This window comes from Oryzias melastigma, linkage group LG21, assembly GCF_002922805.2.
Source record: "Oryzias melastigma strain HK-1 linkage group LG21, ASM292280v2, whole genome shotgun sequence".
In the NCBI taxonomy this organism is placed as follows: Eukaryota; Metazoa; Chordata; class Actinopteri; order Beloniformes; family Adrianichthyidae; genus Oryzias; species Oryzias melastigma.
In genome coordinates this window covers 26,689,851-26,710,262 of record NC_050532.1, presented here as the reverse complement: position 1 = coordinate 26,710,262, position 20,412 = coordinate 26,689,851, and the positions used below count along the sequence as shown (strand labels likewise).

Below are 20,412 nucleotides of genomic sequence, written 5' to 3'. Positions count from 1 at the left end.
GAGATGCTGATGGATGTATACTGAAGTCCTTCTGCTCTGTTTGACACAGATGGAAGAGTGAAGCTGTGGGTTTATGCTGTGGCCGTTGTTGGCTTCATCATTATACTCTTCGTCGTTGTCTTATCATTCCTGATCTGGTAAGTACCACATTTCTGCGTATTAAAAAGTCTAATTCTGTGGTTTTAAAGACTTTTCAGGTGCAGTCACATGAAAAAGCAGGTAAATCCTCTTCAGTCTCACAAAAATACCCTCTTTCTTTTCCTTCCACTAATCTTTAAAGACCCACTCTGATGAAAATGGTCTTTTTAATGTTCTTAATCATCTTCTTGTGACATTTTTGGTGGAGGACACATCAGAACATCAGGAGAAGATGAAAAAATGCAGTTTGAAAAGATTGTGTTTGTCCTCCTCATTTTGATGCATCCTTTTGCAGACAAACAGATCCATGAACGTCTTTGTTTTCCTCGTCTGAGCTGGAATCTTTAAACCAGGAGTGTCAAACTCAATCGTACAAGAGGCCAAAATCCAAAACACACTTTAGGTCGGAACAGGATAAACATTTACTGAACACTCTAAAACTACATTTGAAAACTTTAAAACCACAACGTTTCAACATAAAATAGATATATAGCATTACCTGGGATAATGCTAGTGTGAGTTCTGTTAGCTGAACTGGAAGCTGAAAATGCTAGTGCTGATAGCTGAAGATCCTGAAATTGATAACCAACTAAAATATTAGCTAAATGCCAAGTAAGAATACAAACTGAAAAAAACTAGTTTAGTCGAAACAGCTAGCATGAAATATTAGCTAAAGAACGCTAAGCTAACAACGCTGAAGCCAATAGCTGAAATTACTGACGCTAATAGCTGAAAATGCTTAAGCCAATAGCCACCTAAAATATTAGCTAAATGCCAAATTAGCCTAAAAAAAATTAAAACTAAATTAGCCAAAACAGCTAGCATGTTGCTGAGATATTAGCTAAACTCCAAATTAGCCTAAAAATCTTAGTAAATACCAAGATAGTCAAAAAGCTAGCAGAAGGCCAAATTTTACAAATTTAAAACTGTAACTTTTTAACATAATTATGATTAATTAAAAAGCCAGGAATATTATTTCAGAATAAATCAACTTTAACATTAAATTACTTTTTTAAACTTTTTATTTTTTGCTGTCCATAAAAATGTATTTTGTCAAAATTATCCTTGTTAGAAATGAGAGATAACATCGGGTCAATAATAACAATAAAATAAAATTACCTGGAGGGCCGGATCCGGCCCCCGGGCCTTGACTTTGACACGTGTGTTCCCTAAACTCTAATTAAGACTTCTCCTTTTTATTTTTAAATTAGGTTTGCTCACAAATAATAATGTTACAAAATATCTAAAACCTTTTTTTGAGTTCATCGATAAAATATTATTATTTTCATGACTGAAGAAAACCTTGAGCAGACCCCTGAGGGTCTGAAGCTCTTTAGTTCAGTAAATGTTGACGTGTTCCTCGTGGAGTTGACTTTACTTCATGTGAAGATCATGTAGGAACCCTCTGATTGTTGGATTTAGTTTGCAGCGGCTGAAGCTTCACCTTCTCCTCACACGACTGTCGTTTTAACACATTTTCCATGAGAACAAATGGAAAAGCGAAACCAGAACAGAACCCTGTCAAGTATGAGTTATATTCCCACAACACTGTCTGCCGTGAGCCGCTCTTATCAGATAATGGAATCCTTCGTAAAGAATGAAATCAAGTTGAGCTGCTGTTGGCCGCTCAGCCACATGCTTTCGGTTTTAGTTTTTTATGTCTTATCTCTGCCTTATGTTGCTTTGTCTTTTCTTCAGTCAGCCATCCAAAAGCACGTCTTCTCCACCGCAGAAGCCCCTGACCCTGGCTTATGATGGCGACATGGATATGTAACCGTGCTGCCGAACCTCACGAGGACACCCCCAAATCCTGGTCGTGTGCGGCGTATCGCCGAGCGCATAGACTGGACCCGACGGTCGCTGCTGGAGCTCCTCCCACGACTGGAGCTGCAGCCGGAACAGAGAAACGGAACCAAAGCTGTCCAAGTGACCGTGGACCACTAGTTTTTACCTGCTTGCTACATTACTCAGCCGAGGCCCGGGTCGGACTGAGAGGAACATTCCTGCAGCTCAGAGGAACGGACGAACCAGAGGGACCACTCCTTCTTTTTTATTCTTTTATATCTTTTCTCTGGGTTTACCTTTTTGTTTGTGTGCCTGAGAGTTTCCAGGGAGGACGTGAGGAGTTTGTGATGGTCAAAGGTTTGTCCTCATCAGTGCTGGATGTCTGTCCCTCCGGCCCTCCGGCCCTCCGGCCCTCCGGTCCTCCGATCCAAACAGCCTTTTTTCCACGTTTCTGAACAAACCAGATGATTTATGCACTATGTTAGTGCTGATTCAGTTAGATTTCTTTCTTTCAAACGACTTTTCTAGTGTTTTAACTGTGATGCAAGTTTTTGCCGTCTGATTGTGTTACTTTGTTGATGATGCCATATGTTGTGTACACGTGGAAACCAAAAGCGAGCCTGCCTTGATTTCAAAGACACAGCGATGCAGTTCCTTCTCCTTCATCATCAGCACATGATTTCATCCTTTGAGTTTCGTTTGGTTTGAGGATGGATGCAGTTTGTTTCAAAATCACAAAATCTCTTGATGCAAATCGAATTATTAATACCAGCAAGTGGGAGATTTGACCTCATGACACTCAGACGTGACACATTGAGCACAGATCACCCAAAACCAGGACAGTCGGGACGATTCAGCCGCTGGATGACACTGAAGGACCGCCTACAACCACCAGACCCTTTTCACCGCGACGTCACACAATGGCGACAAAACTGAACGCTTGAACAGTTTAACTTAAATAATAAGAGTTAGGCTTACTAATTGTAATGAAAAATTATCCAATATTTATTTTTATAAATGTACTACCTAACTACTTTCATTTCCTGTCTTAGATCGTTCACAAATCTAAATTTAAGCGTATGAATCCTCCAATATTTGAGGTTTAATTGAAAATATCAACCTTTCATTTGAGCAGATATTATTCTATTCTGCTTGATTTAATTTGAACATATTCTAAGTGCGATCGAGCACAAAGAAGGTTGGAAAATCATCTTTATGTGCAGCAAAGATGCATTTTAATCACTTCCAGGGCTAAACGTAGTTGTTGTTGTTTTAAGGGGTTTTTTGTCGTTTTACGTGGTATTTAGTGAATTATTACAAAAACAGGTTTGGTACAGCAAATATTTTATGCGCAGCTATTAAACCACATATTTTTTAGCTTAAGCGACCAGAAAAAAGAAAAATCCATCATGAATGGATGGATTTTTTAACTTTCAAAATAAGAGTTGCCAAGAAAAAAGTTCAGCACTGGTCGTACGTATTTAGTAAACTGAGTCCAAATAGTCACTTTCACATTTTTGCCAGCAGTTTCCAGTTAATTTGATCTTTTTTTTACCTTTATTTTCCCGCACATCAGACACGGTTACGAGTAAAAGCAAAGGGGAGAAACATTATTGATCTGATACCTGTCGATATCAATACTAATATCAATATTATTCATAAATGAGGTGGATGTGTCATGAGCCCCAAAATCTCAATTGTTTTTAATCACCGTTGATTTTTCTTTGTAAGTTTCTCTTTTTTAATTACTTAGTAAACATAAAAACAGAATTAAGACAATATTTTAAAATAAATAAAACATATTTTATTAAGATAAAAACTTATAAAAATGAAGAGGTGAATCCTAAACAGTCAACAAACCACAAGAAACAAGAAATTATGGTACAAAAATAAATTAAAATGTTTAACAATAAAAAAAATTATAAAAAAATGGTAGAAATTCAAATAATTTGTAACTTCTTAGCCTTTAAGTAAAATACAAAAACATGAAACATAATTAGTCAAAAATAATTCAGCATTTAAATAAAAGAGGGAAGAATGGCTGCATCCATGCAGGACTGGTGAACGATGCAGAAAGGTTTCAAAGAGTAGAAATATTAATATCGATCCGATACCAACTTCAGATCAATACTATCGATACTTTGGATCGATCCGCCCAGCTCTAGTTAGAACTATGAATGAGCGAAGAGCAGATCACCGGACAGAAAACATTAGTTTCTCTGACTTTTAACTGGTCAGAAAGGATTTTTGCAGCTCTGCGTCTTATTTCCTAGCATTAGCATTAGCATAAATTAGAAGAATAAAATCCTTAATAATTGAACAAGTAACATTCAGTGAAGTACTTATTACCTTCGTCAGAGAAAATGATCCACGACTCGTTTAATATTGTTATTTTAGAATTTGGGGAATCATTCTGCAGGATTACTGACATTTGTGTTTGAGTTTGTGAACGATCTAAAAGAGAAAAATGAAAACATTTTGGTTGGACATTTATACAATAAATATTGTTCAATTTTCCGATACTATTAGTAAGGTTAGCTTTTATTTTTTACATAAAATTGTGTTAAACATCGTTCAGCTGTCAGCTTTGCCGACCTAAAAACCTGTAAACAGGAAGACACTTGTCTCCATTTTGAATGAAAAGGGTCTATTATATAAATAAATGTATTTATTTGTCATCTTTATTTATTTATTTAAGTGTCCTGCACACTTTGGGACTCCTTAATTTATATTTTTGTACTATTTCCACGTTTTTCACATTTTATTTGACATTTATTTTGATTAAAATCCTCACAACAACAACTTTAAATGTATTTCTTCTTTCGTCTCTTTGCTTTGCATCCACCAACCGAAGACTTTAAAGCGTCGTGTCACATGACCACCTTCTGAATGTATCTACTCTGTAACTCTGTAACCTTTCTGGTTGTGCAAATATGGTTGTTACATGTTGAAGGGACTTCTACAGCTGACTGTATGTAGGCATGCTTGACCTGTTCGGCACAAAGTGCTCTAAGTGGCCTTGCAACGACTCTGTTTCCGTCTGCTAAACGTTTTAGATTAGTTTCCTTAGGGTGTGTGTTCATATTTGACCAACAAAAAGCACACAATGTTGGGTCGGAATGAAACACACGACTGGATTGTTGGTAATTTCTGATGACACGTTACAATTCCCCCGAAGGCCCAAAGAGAAGCCGGCCAAATGAATATTAATAAATCTGCTGGGTTATTCCCCAGAACGCTAAGACGACCTTCATCCATTGTTTACAGTACTTTGCTATTTGTGTTAGTATTGTGTGTACATGGAGAAGTGGACATAAATGCAAATAAACTGTGGGTCCATGTAAAACACTTGAGGCTTTCATTGGGTTTGGTGATGTGAAAAACAAAACAATTAGACGGAGTTCTCGATTGTTCCTCCACTTCCTGATAAAATGTAATAAATGCAGGTTTGGAGGCGGAGCCTGGAGCTGATAGACCAGCGGTGTCAAACGCAACGGGGCAAAAATCCAAAACACACCTGAGGTCATGGGCCGAAAAGGATAAACATTTATTGAACACTCTAAAACTACATTTTTAAAACTTTAAAATCATAACTTTTTAACATAATTATGAACTAGATATATAGATAATGCTAGTGAGAATGCTGGAAGCTGAATTTGGTCACTGAAGATGCTAGTGCTGATAGCTAAAGATGTTGAAAAAACCCTGAAGCTGATAGCAAGCTAAAATATTAGCTAAATCCCAAATTAGCCTAAAAAATAAAACAACTTATGTTAGCCAAGAAAGCTAGCATGTAGCTGAAAAAATAGCTAAACTTCAGAATATTTAAAAAAAAACACCTAACTAAGCCAAAACAGCTAGCATGTAGCTGAAATATTAGCTAAACTCCAAATTGCCTAAAAATCTTAGTAAATAACAAAATAGTCCAAAAAACAATCAGAATGACAATTTTTAAAACTTTACAACCGTAACTTTTAAACATAATTCTGAATAATAAAATGCAATAATATTATTCCAGAATAAATCAACTTAAACCTTAAATAACTTTCAATATTTTAATCTCCATAAAAATATATTTTGTCAAAATTATACAAGTTAGAAATGAGAACAAGACAACATCGGGTTATTAAAAATAATGAAATAAAATGATCTGGAGGGCCGGATTCGGCCCCCGGGCCTCGACTTTGACACATGTGCGATAGACAGCTGATAAGATTGATCTCACTCTCCGCCCGGATTCCCACTCTGACGTTCCCAAGGTCCCTGCGTTTTCCAGGAAAACCGACTTTAAAGCTTTGCTCGGACTCATTCGTTTATCTTTGAGTCACTTCTGCTCCGACGAGGTTGAACTTGAACGTTTGTGTCAGCTCAATCAGAGCTGTCAGCTCCAACATGTTTGCAGCGTTTCAGACGCTTTTTTACGTTTCTTTGTTAAATTATTTACCCACCAACAGGGAGTTTTCTATGATATTATTTCTAAATTCAATTCAGTTTACCGTACCAGTCTGCAACACGTTGGTTAAGCACAAGGCCAATTAATTATGGACCGAGTCTGAGTAATTAAACCTATTCATTACAATCCGCCTCCATCGCGTTTCTTGTTATTCGATTCATTTTACAGCAGAGCTGCTCGGCTCGTGGAAACAACACACATCATTAAATATTCATTTTTCCTTTTTCCCTGAGGTTTAACGAGCAGGAAAAGGTAGAGACCTTCATGAGAAACAGAACCAGACGGCGTCATCAGCAGACGCAGAATCAAAGCGCCAGAGATCATGAAAACTGAGAAGAGGTCACCACTCCTGCAGAAGAAAAACGATGGAGTCGGGGGGACAAAAAGAGGAATCTGTGGGTTGTTTAATGGTCCAAAATAATATTAATAATAACTGAAGCCCCAAGCAGCGCTGTAAGGCCTGCGTTATGTTTTGGTCGTTTGGAGTTACATTTTCAGAAGAATCTGCAAAAATAAAACTTTTGGATTTCTTTGGTGAAACGGAGATTTCTTGTTGACCACGCCCACATTCTTGTCATATCTTTTACAGTTGAGTCAGCAATTCATCACATTTTTGCAACACGCTAACGCCATTTTGCGAGCTCGCCATGCTAACACTCTTTAAAGTCTACAAACTAGTTTCCAAACATATTTTATTATTACAACTTTAACGTCTTAATTTTACTAAATAAACATCATAACTGTTAAATTACCAGAATAAATTCATGACTTTAAAAGTCATAAGCTAAATTTATGACTTTTTTTTGGATGAAAATGTACATGTTTTAAAGTCGTAAATTTATGTCTTTAAAAATAGTACATTTACGACTTAAAAAATTTAATTTTACAGGAAAAAATTATTAAGGAGATAAAACACTAGTTCTTTTGGTTTATTGGAGCCTCGGTTAAAGATGAAAGACGTGGAGCGTTTTGTGAAGCTTTAGTTCTGTCCAATCTACTAAAATCAAGTGCACTAGAAATTTCCCAAAAGTCTTTGCGAAAACCTAGCGTGCATCGATGCTCACTAGATTAGCAAATATAGACCACAATGCATTGCGGCTGAACAATTTCTAACACAAAATGTGTTTAAATTAGGGCAGGGAATCGCTTTAAATAAGTTAACTAATTAATCGCATTCTGGGGAAAAATTAATCTCTATTTCGCAACATTTGTTGTTTCATCATGTGGCGACCACTTATCTGCAAATAATCACAACATGACATCACACAAAACACATTTAGAACATTTATTTTTAATGTACGACGGGGTATTAGGGCCACCAAAAAAAAAAAGTAATATTACGACTTTTTTTCTCGTAAATTTACGACTTTTAATCTTGTAAATTTACGAGAATAAAGTCGTATATTTATGACTTTAAAAGTCATAGGCTATATTTACGACTTTTAATCTCGTAAATCTACGAGATTTAAAGTCGTAAATTTAGTCTTATTTATGATCCAAAACATGTCAAAAACGTTTTCTTTACTCATTAAATTACTTTTTATCCATAATTTAGACACAATCAGTTTAGTTGTTAATTTCCCTAAAAATCAACAACTATACTTGATAACACTTTACATTTTTGCTGTACGGCACAAAAAAATTTTCAACTTTGTCTATATTTTTGGCCTTACCTTTAAATATAGAGATATAAAGGATCATATGAGCTCTAGAGCTGCTTGACTACAATGCCAGGAGCATCAAAGATTTAAAACAGCAGCACTTTCACTTCAGAAGTGGCTCCAGTTAATGACCATTTCAGATAAAAAGTCATAAATACAGAAGCTCTAGAGGGAGATCAGATCCTTTGCTTTTTAGATGTAACATTAAATGTACAAAGAGTTTCTCTAAGACTTACAGCTTATTATAAAAATGAGCTAATTAAATAATGAATTCTGCAGGAGAGGCAGAGACTTAAAGGCCAGAAAATTCTCAGCTTTTGGGAAAATGAAGTTCAGGCGAAGTTTGAACACATTTCATATTTTATACGGAGCATTAAAAAGTATTTCCTTAAAAAAAAATAGTTTAGAGTCATGTAAAGTCACATAGAGGGACGTCGAGGGCTTGAGACCAAAGTCTGTCTGCATCAAAAACAATATAATGTTAGAGAGAAACCTGAAATGTGTTGATAATTCTTTTAAAGATTCTTTTAAAGAACCAAAATCTGATGCTAAAAGTGTTAAAAAGCCTAAATCAAGCAAAATCAATGTTTTCTTTTTTAGCTTTAAAGTGTATTATAGTGTTCATTCCTCACTATAAACACCCTCAAAGATGTATTTCTCTGAGTAATCCTCTAAAAAACCTGCTCTCTGAGCACCAGCCCCTCCTAAACCACTCCATTGAGTGACATCACAAAGTGAGAACAGCCCCTTCCAGGAAGAGTCTACTGCCAGCCCCTCCCCCAGGCTAGCACAAACATTTAGCTTCCAGAAGCTAGTAGAAGCTAGCGGTGGGATAAAGGTCTGAGCTTCTTAAGGAAGATATTTACATCCATGTTTGAAAAAAATGTGGATGTTTGTTTTTCGGGTCAAACGCAAACATAATGCTGACGCCGGCTCTAGGATGACGTCATGAAATGGGCGGCACCCATAAGGAGTGAAAGGCGGAGCCTCAGAGATTGACTTGCTTTACTTCCTGGTAGGAAAAGTGTTGATAAAAATAACTCATATTTCATAAATAATTTGTTCTTTAGTGTAATGTATGATCATATACATGGATATAGTTTCCTTTGAAAGGCTAAATGAAATCATGGTGAAGGCTCTTTAAAGTGTAATAACTATGTTTTCTGTTGTTTTTATGAAATTCTCTGATTGTTTGTTTCCAGATGTAACGACATGTTTGGAGACGTTGATGATTTTCTACACTCATCAGAATTCATGTGTGAAGCTCTTCACTGTAGAAATGTTTCTGTCTGCTCCATGAGGCTCCGAGTCTAAAGCTGCAGAGCTGTGAGCCTTCCTGGATCAAACTGTCTTTGTCTTGTATTTGTTTTCCCATGTAGTCGAGTAGCAGCATGTTTCTGAGCTTTTATCAGACAGATTAAGGTCATTTCTCACACAAGGGCTGAGCTTTTTTTTACTAAAAGAAAAGAAACATTCATTATTTCTACGCATATTGAGTTATTTTGATTTGAATTTGTAAAAGGTTAAAATAAATGTATCTTTAGTGTGAAGAAATATGCAAATACAATAAATACTGAAAGTGTTAAAGTGAAACGTGACGTTTTTCAAGGTTGAGAGATTTTTAAGAATTAATTTAAATCAAGTCATATGACAGATACTTTATTAACTTAAGGAATAATAATTCAGAAATCAATAATATATTTCAGTATTGGTAACAAGGTTAATTATAATGCAAGTTGGACCATTGATTTGAAAATTGATCGAATGAGAATTTTAACAGTTCATTAGCAGAAAATCAGTAAAATTGATGTTTATTTTTCACGAATTTTGAAGCTAAAATGTCATTTAATTCTGGAATGACTTGAAAACGTGATTATTTAGCTCAAGATAAACATAAACGTGTGAAATCAAACTGTTATTAATAGATTATAGCACAGAAAGCGACATCGTTCCCTTGTTTTGCGTCTTTGTCGATGCTGGTGCGTTCACGGACAGACCGGGAAACGTGTTATGACCGGACCGCCACCTTTGCCCCCCTCCCACCGGATCCGCTCTCCGGTGGGAGGTTTCCTCTCTCTGCACGCACGGCACGCACAGTCCCGGACGCGTTTTGGGCGAGCACACGTAAGTGGAAACTGTTGCGTTTCATGTCAATCCATCAGCTGATCGGACATCACGCGCGCGCAAACAAGTGTTTTTCAGTCGAGGGGCGCGTGCGTGTTCCGCTCCAGCTGTAAAAACGGACGGCGTGTGTGCGCAGATCGCGCTTCCGCCTCCGTCCTCTGCAGACGGTTGATCTGCGGACACGAATGTGCGTAAAACGCAGAGAAACGCGCAGCGCGCGGAAGTTCTCCCGGCAAACCAAGCAGCGTTCCCCGCCCTAAACACGCGCACGCGCTTTCTGCTCTCTTCCAGACCATGGCCTCTCCTCTGCAGAGTCTGGTCACCGATGATGACCGGTACCAGACAGCCTTCCAGCTGTTCCTGCAGCGCTCCTCCGAGCACCAGTGCATGCTGGACTTCATCCACGCGCAGCTGCCAGACATCCTCGACAGGTAACCGGCCTCAGGGAGACCACCTGTAGAATGCACGGTCATCAGGGGGGGCAGGAGGCAAAAACTGAGCCCAGATCTGATTTTGATGTCATTCAGTTTCTTAAAAATAAATTTTTTGAAGATAATGCCTCCATATTTGTCAACCATTTATCCAGAAAGAAGAAGAAACCGTGATACTTAAACTGATAGAAATTTTGTTTTAATGTTTTTAACATTTTTGCATTTCACTGATTATGGTGGAAATACATCCATCCATCCATTTTCTTGACCGCTTAATCCCATCCGGGGTCGCGGGGCGCCGGAGCCTATCCCGGCTGCTGATGGGCGAAGGCGGGGTACACCCTGGACAGGTCTCCAGTCTGTCGCAGGGCCTCAATCACACACACATTCACTCTCACATTCACACCTAGGGGCAATTTAGAGTCACCAATGAACCTATGAAGCATGTTTTTGGACGGTGGGAGGAAGCTGGAGTCCCCGGTGAAAACCCACGCATGCACGGGGAGAACATGCAAACTCCACACAGAAAGGTCCCAGCCGGGGGTCGAACCGGGGCCTTCTCGCTGTGAGGCGAGAGCGCTAACCACTGCGCCACCGTGCAGCCCATGGTGGAAATCAATTAACAAAATCCATCCTAAAACTATATTTCTGTATTTCTTTATTCAAATTGCTTTGAATGAGGAGCAGGTGGAAAAATGTCAAAACATTGTATAAACTCCAACATGATCACAAGATTATCCTGATCACTTACAGACAATAGATCCATGAACGTCTTTGTTTTCCTCGTCTGAGCTGGAATCTGGATCAGAACCAGACGGCTGCATAGCTCTGATATTACTTTTTCCTTTAATGTTCATTTTAGTTCGGGAGTGTGAGGAGCTGTGAGGTAGTGGGAAAGCATGTGAAAGGAAAACTTTGAGTGATTGGGAGGAAAAGGGGGGCGGGGTTGCTCCACTCCGTCAGTGACGACTCAGATGAATTTCTAATGAACGACTATGTCCTAGAAAACAACTAAAAACATTCCAGGATGTTATTATTGTTATTAACACCTGAAGACGTACTCTGACGCTACACCCACTACAACCACGTAGTCCTACATAACCACCTTAAAACATGTTTTAGCGGAACAGAGATGCATGGTTCACGCATGCGGGGTGAGTGGTGTAGCTCTGCTCTGATTGGGTAGTGACATGCACCCGAAGATCTCCACTCTGCCTTACACTCCAACTATATATTTGATCTATTTTAAAATCATTCCCAGTGGTTGTTTAGTTATGATTTTACAGGTTTTAGCCAAAATCCAAAAATCTATTTAGTTTTTAAGACGTAGTTTCTGCAGAGCGGGACTGTTGGCACAGAAGTTAGCCTCGGCTAATTTCCCATAAACCCTATGCTGCTAGCTTACACAAGCCGAAGCTAACATTAGCATAGCCAGTATCACCATTTAGATCCAGATTCCAGCTCAGTGGATGTATCTGATTTGGACTATTTCTTTTTCAAGCCGCTGGTTTTCATCTGCTCCTGATCCAACAGACTTTGATTAAAGCAATACTCAGAAACACAGTTTAACTCCTAAAATATTTTATTCTACCATGAGAAAACTGCTACAGAAATAGGCTTTTCGTCAGAGTGGAGACTCTGCAAACATACAAAGTCAAAGTGTTGAAGGCGACAGCAGACAGAATCTGCTGGAGAGGAATCAGGAGTTAATTAAAAGGTGTGATGGTGTTAGTAGAAATCAGAAGCTGAGCGTCAGAATCCGCTGTGGCAGCAGTCGGAGTCTTCGTCGCCACATGAGAGCGTGTCGCACTCCCGGGCGCCAGGCAGGATTGACAGTTACAGCCCAAAATGTGACCCACATTTGACAGCTTTGGAGGCGGTAAATTCACGGTTCTGGAGGAAGCGTTCATTCTGTGTGCTCTCCCTGCAGCGTGGGACACGGAAAGCCCCACCTGAACGTCATTGGAGTTGGAAGCGGCGCAGGTAAGATGGGGGGGTGACCTCTGCAGCAGACAGGTGAGGAGACAGCTGCAAAATGAACCCTCCTGGTCCCCTCTGAGGGCGTGGGGGTGTCTGTCCAGTTGTTGGATCAATGTTTAACCTTCACCTGATGAATGGCAGCTCCACCTCCAGCTTTATTGTTTCATAATGCAGCAGCTGCACTTTCCTGCTCAGCCAGCCCCCAGAGTCCTGTTCTCCGTACCGTGTGTCACAGCCAATCCTTTTAATTTACCTGAGCTGCCGTGTCTGGATCATCATGGACTCCCTAATGAACTGTAAACTCCATTAGAATGACTTCAGCATCTCTCCTTGGTCATATTCAGCTTAATCAAAACGATTTAGACCAAATCTGCATATGTTCTTCTTTAAACGACTCATTTGTTCTGACTGTCACCTTTGGAAAAGATGTGGAGCAACAGTTCATCTTTATCAGGGGGGGTCAAACTCAATCGCACAAGGGGCCAAAATCCAAAACACTCCTTAGGTCGAACAGGATAAACATTCATTGAGCAATCTAAAACTACATTCTTTAGAACTTTAAAATTGTAACTTTTTAACATATTTATGAACTAGATACACAGCATTACCTGTGATAATGCTAGCATGAATGCTGTAAGCTGAATTTGGCTGCTGTAGATGCTAATAGCCAGCTAAAATATTAGCTAAATGCCAAATTAGCTTAAAAACCAAGGAGAAAAACTGAGGTTAGCCAAAACAGCTAGTGTGTTAATATTAGCCTAACTCCAAAACGGCCTAAAAAAACCAAAAAAACCTAAATTAGCCAAAACAGCTAGCATGTAGCTGAAATAGTAGCTAAACTCCAAAATAGCCTAAAAAATCTTAGTAAATGCCAAAATTGTCCAAAAAGCTGCAGAATGCCAATTTTTAAAACTTTAAAACCGTAACTTTTTAACATAATTATGAATAATAAAAATGCAGGAATATTATTCCAGAATAAATCAACTTAAACCTTAAATAACTTTAACATTTTACTCTCATTAAAAATATATTTTGTAAAAATTATACAAGTTAGAAATGAGAACAAGATAACATCGGGTCATTAATAACAATAAAATAAAATGATCTGGAGGGCCGGATCCGGCCCCCGGGCCGTGACTTTAACACATGTGATCTATATTGTTTTAGTTATAATCAAAGAGTGTCAAGGTTGACTTTTCTGTTATTATCATATAGACATTTTCCGTCGAACTAAAATGTTGTTTTCTGTTTAAACCTAATTAACATATTTTTCTCTTTGTAAACTCAGTCTTCTTTTGTTTGTCTGTAAGTTCCTCTCGGTCGGTTCTTGCAGGTCAGATTGACCTGGAGATGCTCTCTGAGCTCCACCTGAAGCACCCCGCGGCCACCGTGGATAACGAGGTGGTGGAGCCCAGCGCCCAGCAGCTGCACAACTACAAAGGTACGACAATCCGTTAACACGTCTCCTGATCGCATTCCTCCCATCAGCTCTAGAACAGTCGGAGACACAGAACTGTGGAAATACTAAATCTAACAGTTCTTAATTAGAACCACTGGATGGTTATTGCCTGGATGTTGCTTGAACAACCTGCAACATTTGAGCTTAAACTTAAATTAAATGTATTTGACTTAGTTCTTCTTAGCAGTGAAAAATAAACAATCAAAAGCCAATTAACCACACCTTTTTTTAAAGAAGGAATCTTAAATTTAACCCAAACATTTACAGATATTAAACTAAAAGAAATACATTAGAAACAAAATCAATTAGACAGAAAGGGAAAAAAAACATTTCTGATAAACGAGGTCACTTCCTGTTTCCTGTTGTAGAGGTTTGATGATATTCTCTGGTTTTCTGGAGGGAAACTTAGATGGTGAATAAGATTCTATTTAAAACTGAGTGTGGACCCGTAGAGTTAAAGACATTTGGGCCTTTATGTTGTGGTAAAATGTGAATGATTTGTTTGCCCGGGCGTGTGCATGTGTCCGGTGCACACTAAAGATGGGCTAACAGACTCCTAATTGACCATTATTTACTCGTAGACAGTCGTTTTCCCCCTTAAGACCAGTTGGGACAAAGAGTGTAATAACTGTTACACAACTCAGACATGTAAGTGACCTTTGAAGTAAAGTGTAACTGGAGACAAAAAGTTAAAGATTCACCAGAATCTTGCGCAATTTTAATCAAAGCAGAGTTTTAGTTGATGAACAATATAGAGCTTTTTCTGTTTAAAGATTAATTACAGAAAATAATGTGCATGTTTTCTTCATATAAGCATTCATTTGATTTGCTTCAATACAAAACTATCATTTCTGGAATTCATCAATGTGACCGAAGACAAATCACTTCCAGATTTTTGACGTAAACATGGTTTTATCGCGTTCTAACCGCCATTCTTACGCGTTCAAAGTGTTGTTTTGTTGTGTCACCAACAGGTGACGCTGCTGCGCTTGAAAAAATGGCAAATTCCATGGGCTGGTTCCAGTGGTTAGCACAGATGCACTTTGCTTTTTCCTCATGCAGGAATTGCAAGTTTGACTTTTATTTGGGTTAAACTTTATGACTCTGATTCGGCTCCATATTAACCTCCAAACAACTAAGAAAAATGATAAAGTATTCATTTTTGGGACATTAAACCCTATTTAACGGTTTTAATGAACAATATTTGACAGCTGCAAATTGACTCTAACATTGTTCAGGAGATTTATTACTTTAAAGCTCCTTTCATCGTGTCTGCTGTGTTTTCTCCTGAAGCCGTACCTGTTTACTTGTTGTTTTCTTTGCTTTGTTTGCAGAAAATGTCCTTTTTTTGTGCTGATTCAGTTTCGGTTTTTCATATCTAATGATTCCAGCTGCTGCTGCAGGCAGCTGAGACACCAGTGAAGCTCTGATATCAGCTGTGAAGCGTCTGAATCTGTTCCGGCTGCTTCATCACTGCTGGTCCAACAGCCCCTGAAGCTGTAGCAACATTTAATAACACGTATGACTCGTATTTCCAGGGTTTTCTGATGATGCAGCAGAGAGAATTATTCTGTTTACGTGTTTACCAACATCACCATCTAATCCCTATGAGATCCCGATGTTCTTTCTGACATCTTACCTGGAATAAAATCATGTTAGGGATAATCATTCTTTTGGGATTAAACAGGTGGGATTGAAAAAAAAAAGTGTCTTCTGACTATTTTTGGTCCCTTTTGAGAAAAATCCCTTCATCCAATGAACTTTAGTTGTGTTCTTCCTCTAGAGCGGCGGTCAACAACCTTTCTTTGGTCACGGACTGGTTTAATGTCACAGTATTTTCATGGACTGGTCACCAGTTGGCGCCATATTTTTTTTTTTCTTAGGCTTCAAGCAAAATATCTGCAGCTGTTTTAAACTTTATAGTCATAAAATGTGATCTAGAATTTTTTTCCTGAATCCATAACTAAAAAACAGAACAAAAAATCAGACTCCAACTTCAGCCTCGTTTAAAGGGTAACCAAACTGTAGATCAACTGTTGGCCCCTAAAAATGGGGCTTTATTTATTTATTTACGCTTTAAAAGTGCCGTCTGTTGGTCATAACCTTATTTTTGACAATTTAACATACATTTGTTGTTTGATTCTTGAAATTATCGTCTAAAACCGTCTGTGTGCTGCCCCCTACAGGTTGAAACGAGGTATCACAGTGATTGGTCAGTCCCATCATGCTCTGCAGCTCCAGTATAAAAGCTCCGCCCATCTTTGATTTTGTAACAGTCGGTTGTAAGCGTGTTAGCATTAGCATCTTCCAGCTTCCAGCAGACTTGGAAGTTTGACGACAGAGGTTGAATCCAGAGAACTCCATCCTGGTGACGGGTTTGCTAATATGTTAGCCTTTATGAGCGTACGATGCTAACATCATTTCAGAACTTCTCCTTCAGTCTGGACCGTGAATGCTAACTTTTCAACTTAACAGTCGCCGCAGCTGCTTTAAGAAAATAACGAATAAATGTTTAAAACATGACGAGCGACTTGATGTGCGCTAAGAATGAGTCGATGTGGTGAAAAAATTAAATTTCCTTCAAAATAAAATAATAAATAAAACAGATTTTTTTTTGTCTTTTTCATTCTCCAAAGCAGCAACACGACTCCTCTAACCGAACCTTCTACTCATGTCCTTTTATTCTTAAGCGATGTGTTCTTGCTGACTCTCTTTTGGCGCCTCTTCATTTGTTTATTTCTTTATTTCATCTTTTTAATCATAACGCTGGAAAAGCATAAGTGTTTGCATCAAAACGGTGTCACTAACAGGAAAATGGAGATTCAGTCATTAAAAAAAAAGGTTCAAACCTTCAGGACTTTAATCCGTGTTGCTGCACTCATGGATCTTTTTTTGTTGAATTCCATTTCCACCTCCTCAACAGTTTTCCTGTCAGTGACGAGTGTTTTCTTTTGTTTCTAATGAGGTGTGATGTTACTTAAGAGCTCAATTTTCCTTTTGATCCAAAAAAAAAGCAAATTTTTTGGGTATCTTAGCACATTTGAGAAGTGTAAAGCTCAGTATTGTTGTAAGCAAAGCATTAAAGAGAAACAAGTCAAGTTGATTCATCAGTTTATATTTCCTGTAACATTTTTCTGCTTTTGATGTCATAATAACAGCTGTTTGTTTGGAGAGATAAAGATCTGAGTTTGTTTTAAATATCAGACGTGAACTCTGGGATTGCTTCTCTTCAGTTCTAGTGGGTCAGAAACCAGAGTTGAGCTTCGTTAAATTCAGCTGGAACCAGATGACGGCCGCCCAGTTTGAGGAGCACTGGAAGCTGAAGAAGACGATGAAGAAGGCAGACTTCATCCACATGGTTCAGGTCGGTGTTGAGGAGCTCCCAGCTCTCCGTCTTTGTCACATCTGAGTCATTAGGCAGCACGCCGAATTAATGAATCCCGCGAGAGTGGCGGTCTGTCGGCCGTGGCGTCATGATTACCTGCTCTGGTGAAGTCCTTACCTGTGAAAACCCCACAGATGCTGTACTATGTGAAAGATCCCGGAGCGACCATCAGCTTCTTCCAGCATCTGCTGGCTGAGAAGGGAAAGCTGCTCATCATCCTCGTGTCTGGTGAGAGCTTGTTTCTGTGTCTTTAGGGTTCTATTGATCTGAAGTCTATGGAGGAGGCTGTGATGAGGAGAACATCCTCGTATCAGAAGTATTCTGGTCTTCTCCCAGATGAAGGGCTGCTGGTTCTGTTCCCAATACTCCAGTATGTCAGAGTGTCTTTGGGTAAAAGGCTGAACCCTTAGTGACCTCACATGCTGACCTTTGACACCTCCATGGTTCATTGTGTAGTTGTGAAGCAGTTCAAAAGATCTTTCAGTATCGGTGACAGTATTACTGTTTACATTAAAAAAAAACCTGAAATCCGACGATTCCACAGGTGAGGATTTATTTTACAAAGAGAAATACCAAAACAAAAACTCAGATTTATTTCAAGTGAACATAAATAGAACTGTTGTAAACATTACAGTTCTCTTAGGTTTTGACAGCTGGATGTCATAAAAACCCAAACTGAACCAATTTAAGATATTTTGAACTGACGTTCTCGTCCAAATAAACAACAACAACAACACAGGTGGAGTATTCCTTAGCTGTCTGTCCTTCGTTCATGCACCTTGACAAGTACTTTAAATAAGTATCTTGGTTGTTTTTAGCATTAAGCTAAAACGTTTATTATCCGACTACCGTAGGAGGGGCCAGGTGGTTTCTGGCAGGGAGGGGGAGAGTGGGCGGGGCTTTTTTTTGCAGCAGGCACCCTTAAAACATCTAAAACATCTGAACAGTTCGGTTTTATATTGAATATTGTTGCATTCTTAATATCTGCCAATATTTGCATCATTTGACTTTATCTGTATCGGTCCAATATGAAAAGTTCTGTTTTCAGATACATTTAGATCTCTAACAGATCTCTGGTACTCTGAGGTTTACAGTTCTAGTATTTGTTCTGTTTTCAGGTTATTTTTTTTAGAGATACATGCTGTTCCTATTATATTATATATTATATTATATTTCCAAAGTGATGCTTGTTCCTATGAGATCTCCTGCTGTATGTTTAAAAGGTCGACTACAATGTAAAAAAACAGCTCTAGTTTTTAATGCCTGCAGGACTAAATGTCAATGAGTCGTTTTTTTCTATTTTTTTGTGAGCTAGAATGCTGAGTCATCAGTTTTCTTATCAGCTGCTTTGAACTCAGATTGTGAATATTATCGGGTGAAAACTTGACATTTTCCCAGTTTTTTAAACATTTATGACCGATAATAAATATAAAAGGTGTAAATGAAGCGTACCTCTGTGGTGAGAGTATCAAGTATTCATGAGGACAATAGAAGTTACATCCATGAACAGCACAAACAGGCTCAATACAGTCTGCAGGATTTAGGGGGTTTGATAAAGAAAAAATAGGGTTTAGTTGCAGCTGTGATATATCTTTTCTTTAAAAAGTTAAATAATAAAAAAGAGAATTAAATAATAAAGCTGAAAAAAATACTAGTTGGTCTTTTGTGTCTCTATAAAATGTTTGGCCTTCACACTGTAGCGCCGGGAAACGAAAACAATGAAACGGATTGTAAAATGACTGTATGCTAAACCAACAAAAACAATGACCTCACTTTAGAAAAGTAAATGGAAAAAAAATCAATCAGTACAAATAAAACAATAACTAGGAGAAAAAGTAGAAAATGATTTCTCAAGAAAAACATGGACGAGCAAAAACTCAATTTAGTTTGAATTTGTTTTAAAAATTGATCAATAAACCACAATAATCTAATAAAGGAAGCATTTCAATGGAATTTGATGCTCTATTTGTAGTTTCTTATGTTTGTTTTAGCTGAAAATCCAAAACTTAACGAGATAATTCTTATTAAGACCAGTTTAATCAATAAATCCTGGACAGACCCTGAGAGCATTACCCACAAACCTTTGTTGTTGTCTGTTCCAGGCCAGAGCGGTTGGGGGAAGCTGTGGCGGACCTACCGGCACCAGCTGTGCAACACGGAGATCAGTCAGTGCGTGACCACAGCAGACATCAAGAGCTTCCTGGACTCCACAGGAGTGAGCTACCGGAGCTACGAGCTGCTGTCCCAGCTGGACATCACCGAGTGTTTCACCGAAGGAGACCCAACCGGAGAGCTGCTCCTGGATTTCCTGACAGAGGTGTTGGACTTCAGTAAAACGGCTTCGCCGGAGCTGAAAGCCGGAGTTCTGGAGCTGCTGCGGCACCCGGACTGCAGCGTGGAGAACCAGGGCCGAGTGATCTTCAACAACAACCTCGGAGTCTTAGTGATAGATCACCAGAGCTGAAGCTGCTCTCCATGAAAACGACATCTGTGGTAATGATAGGAAAGATCAATGACTTTAGATTGATTTATTCTAGAACACGTGTCAAAGCCAAGGCCCGGGGGCCGGATCCGGCCCTCCAGGTCATTTTATTGTTATTAATAACCCGATGTTATCTTGAGCTCATTTCTAACTTGTATAATTTTGACAAAATATATTTTTATTAAGAGTAAAATATTAAAGTTCTTTAAGGTTTAAATTGATTTATTCTGGAATAATATTCCTGCCTTTTTATTATTCATAATTATGGTAACAAATTATGTTTTTTCAATCTATGCTTGAAATAAATCAATCAATCAATGAATCAAAAAAGTTACAGTTTTAAAATTTTAAAACTTGGCATTCTGCTAACTTTTTGGACTATTTGGGTATTTACTAAGATTTTTTAGGCACTTTTAGCTAATATTTCATCCACATGCTAGCTGTTTGGGCTAATTTAGGCTTGTCTTTTTAATTTTTTTAGGTTGTTTTGGAGTTAGGCTAATATTTGCACGCT

At 38.4% G+C, this 20,412-nt stretch overlaps 2 protein-coding genes across 3 annotated transcripts in view; both read left to right on the top strand.

The window, feature by feature from the left end:
- Nucleotides 1-3,733, top strand: part of thsd7ba (thrombospondin, type I, domain containing 7Ba) — a 255,311-nt gene extending 251,578 nt beyond the window's left edge. The window contains exons 29-30 of the mRNA XM_024286085.2: nucleotides 50-137; nucleotides 1,837-3,733. Of these exons, the coding sequence (XP_024141853.1) occupies nucleotides 50-137; nucleotides 1,837-1,912 (164 nt within the window). The 3' untranslated portion in view covers nucleotides 1,913-3,733. The remainder of the gene's footprint in view (nucleotides 1-49; nucleotides 138-1,836) is intronic.
- Nucleotides 3,734-10,019: 6,286 nt separating this feature from the next.
- LOC112154869 (histamine N-methyltransferase) lies at nucleotides 10,020-20,063 on the top strand. 2 transcript variants are annotated; one of them, XM_024286087.2, is made up of 7 exons: nucleotides 10,020-10,161; nucleotides 10,453-10,592; nucleotides 12,523-12,575; nucleotides 13,906-14,013; nucleotides 17,265-17,395; nucleotides 17,551-17,644; nucleotides 19,519-20,063. In XM_024286087.2, exons 1-7 carry the CDS (start codon nucleotides 10,048-10,050, stop codon nucleotides 19,878-19,880), a joined length of 1,002 nt encoding a protein of 333 aa, XP_024141855.1. In that variant the 5' UTR covers nucleotides 10,020-10,047; the 3' UTR covers nucleotides 19,881-20,063. The 2 variants fall into 2 exon arrangements, with proteins under 2 accessions (XP_024141855.1, XP_024141856.1); XM_024286088.2 differs by having other exon boundaries at nucleotides 10,096-10,348.
- Nucleotides 20,064-20,412: the final 349 nt, after the last annotated feature.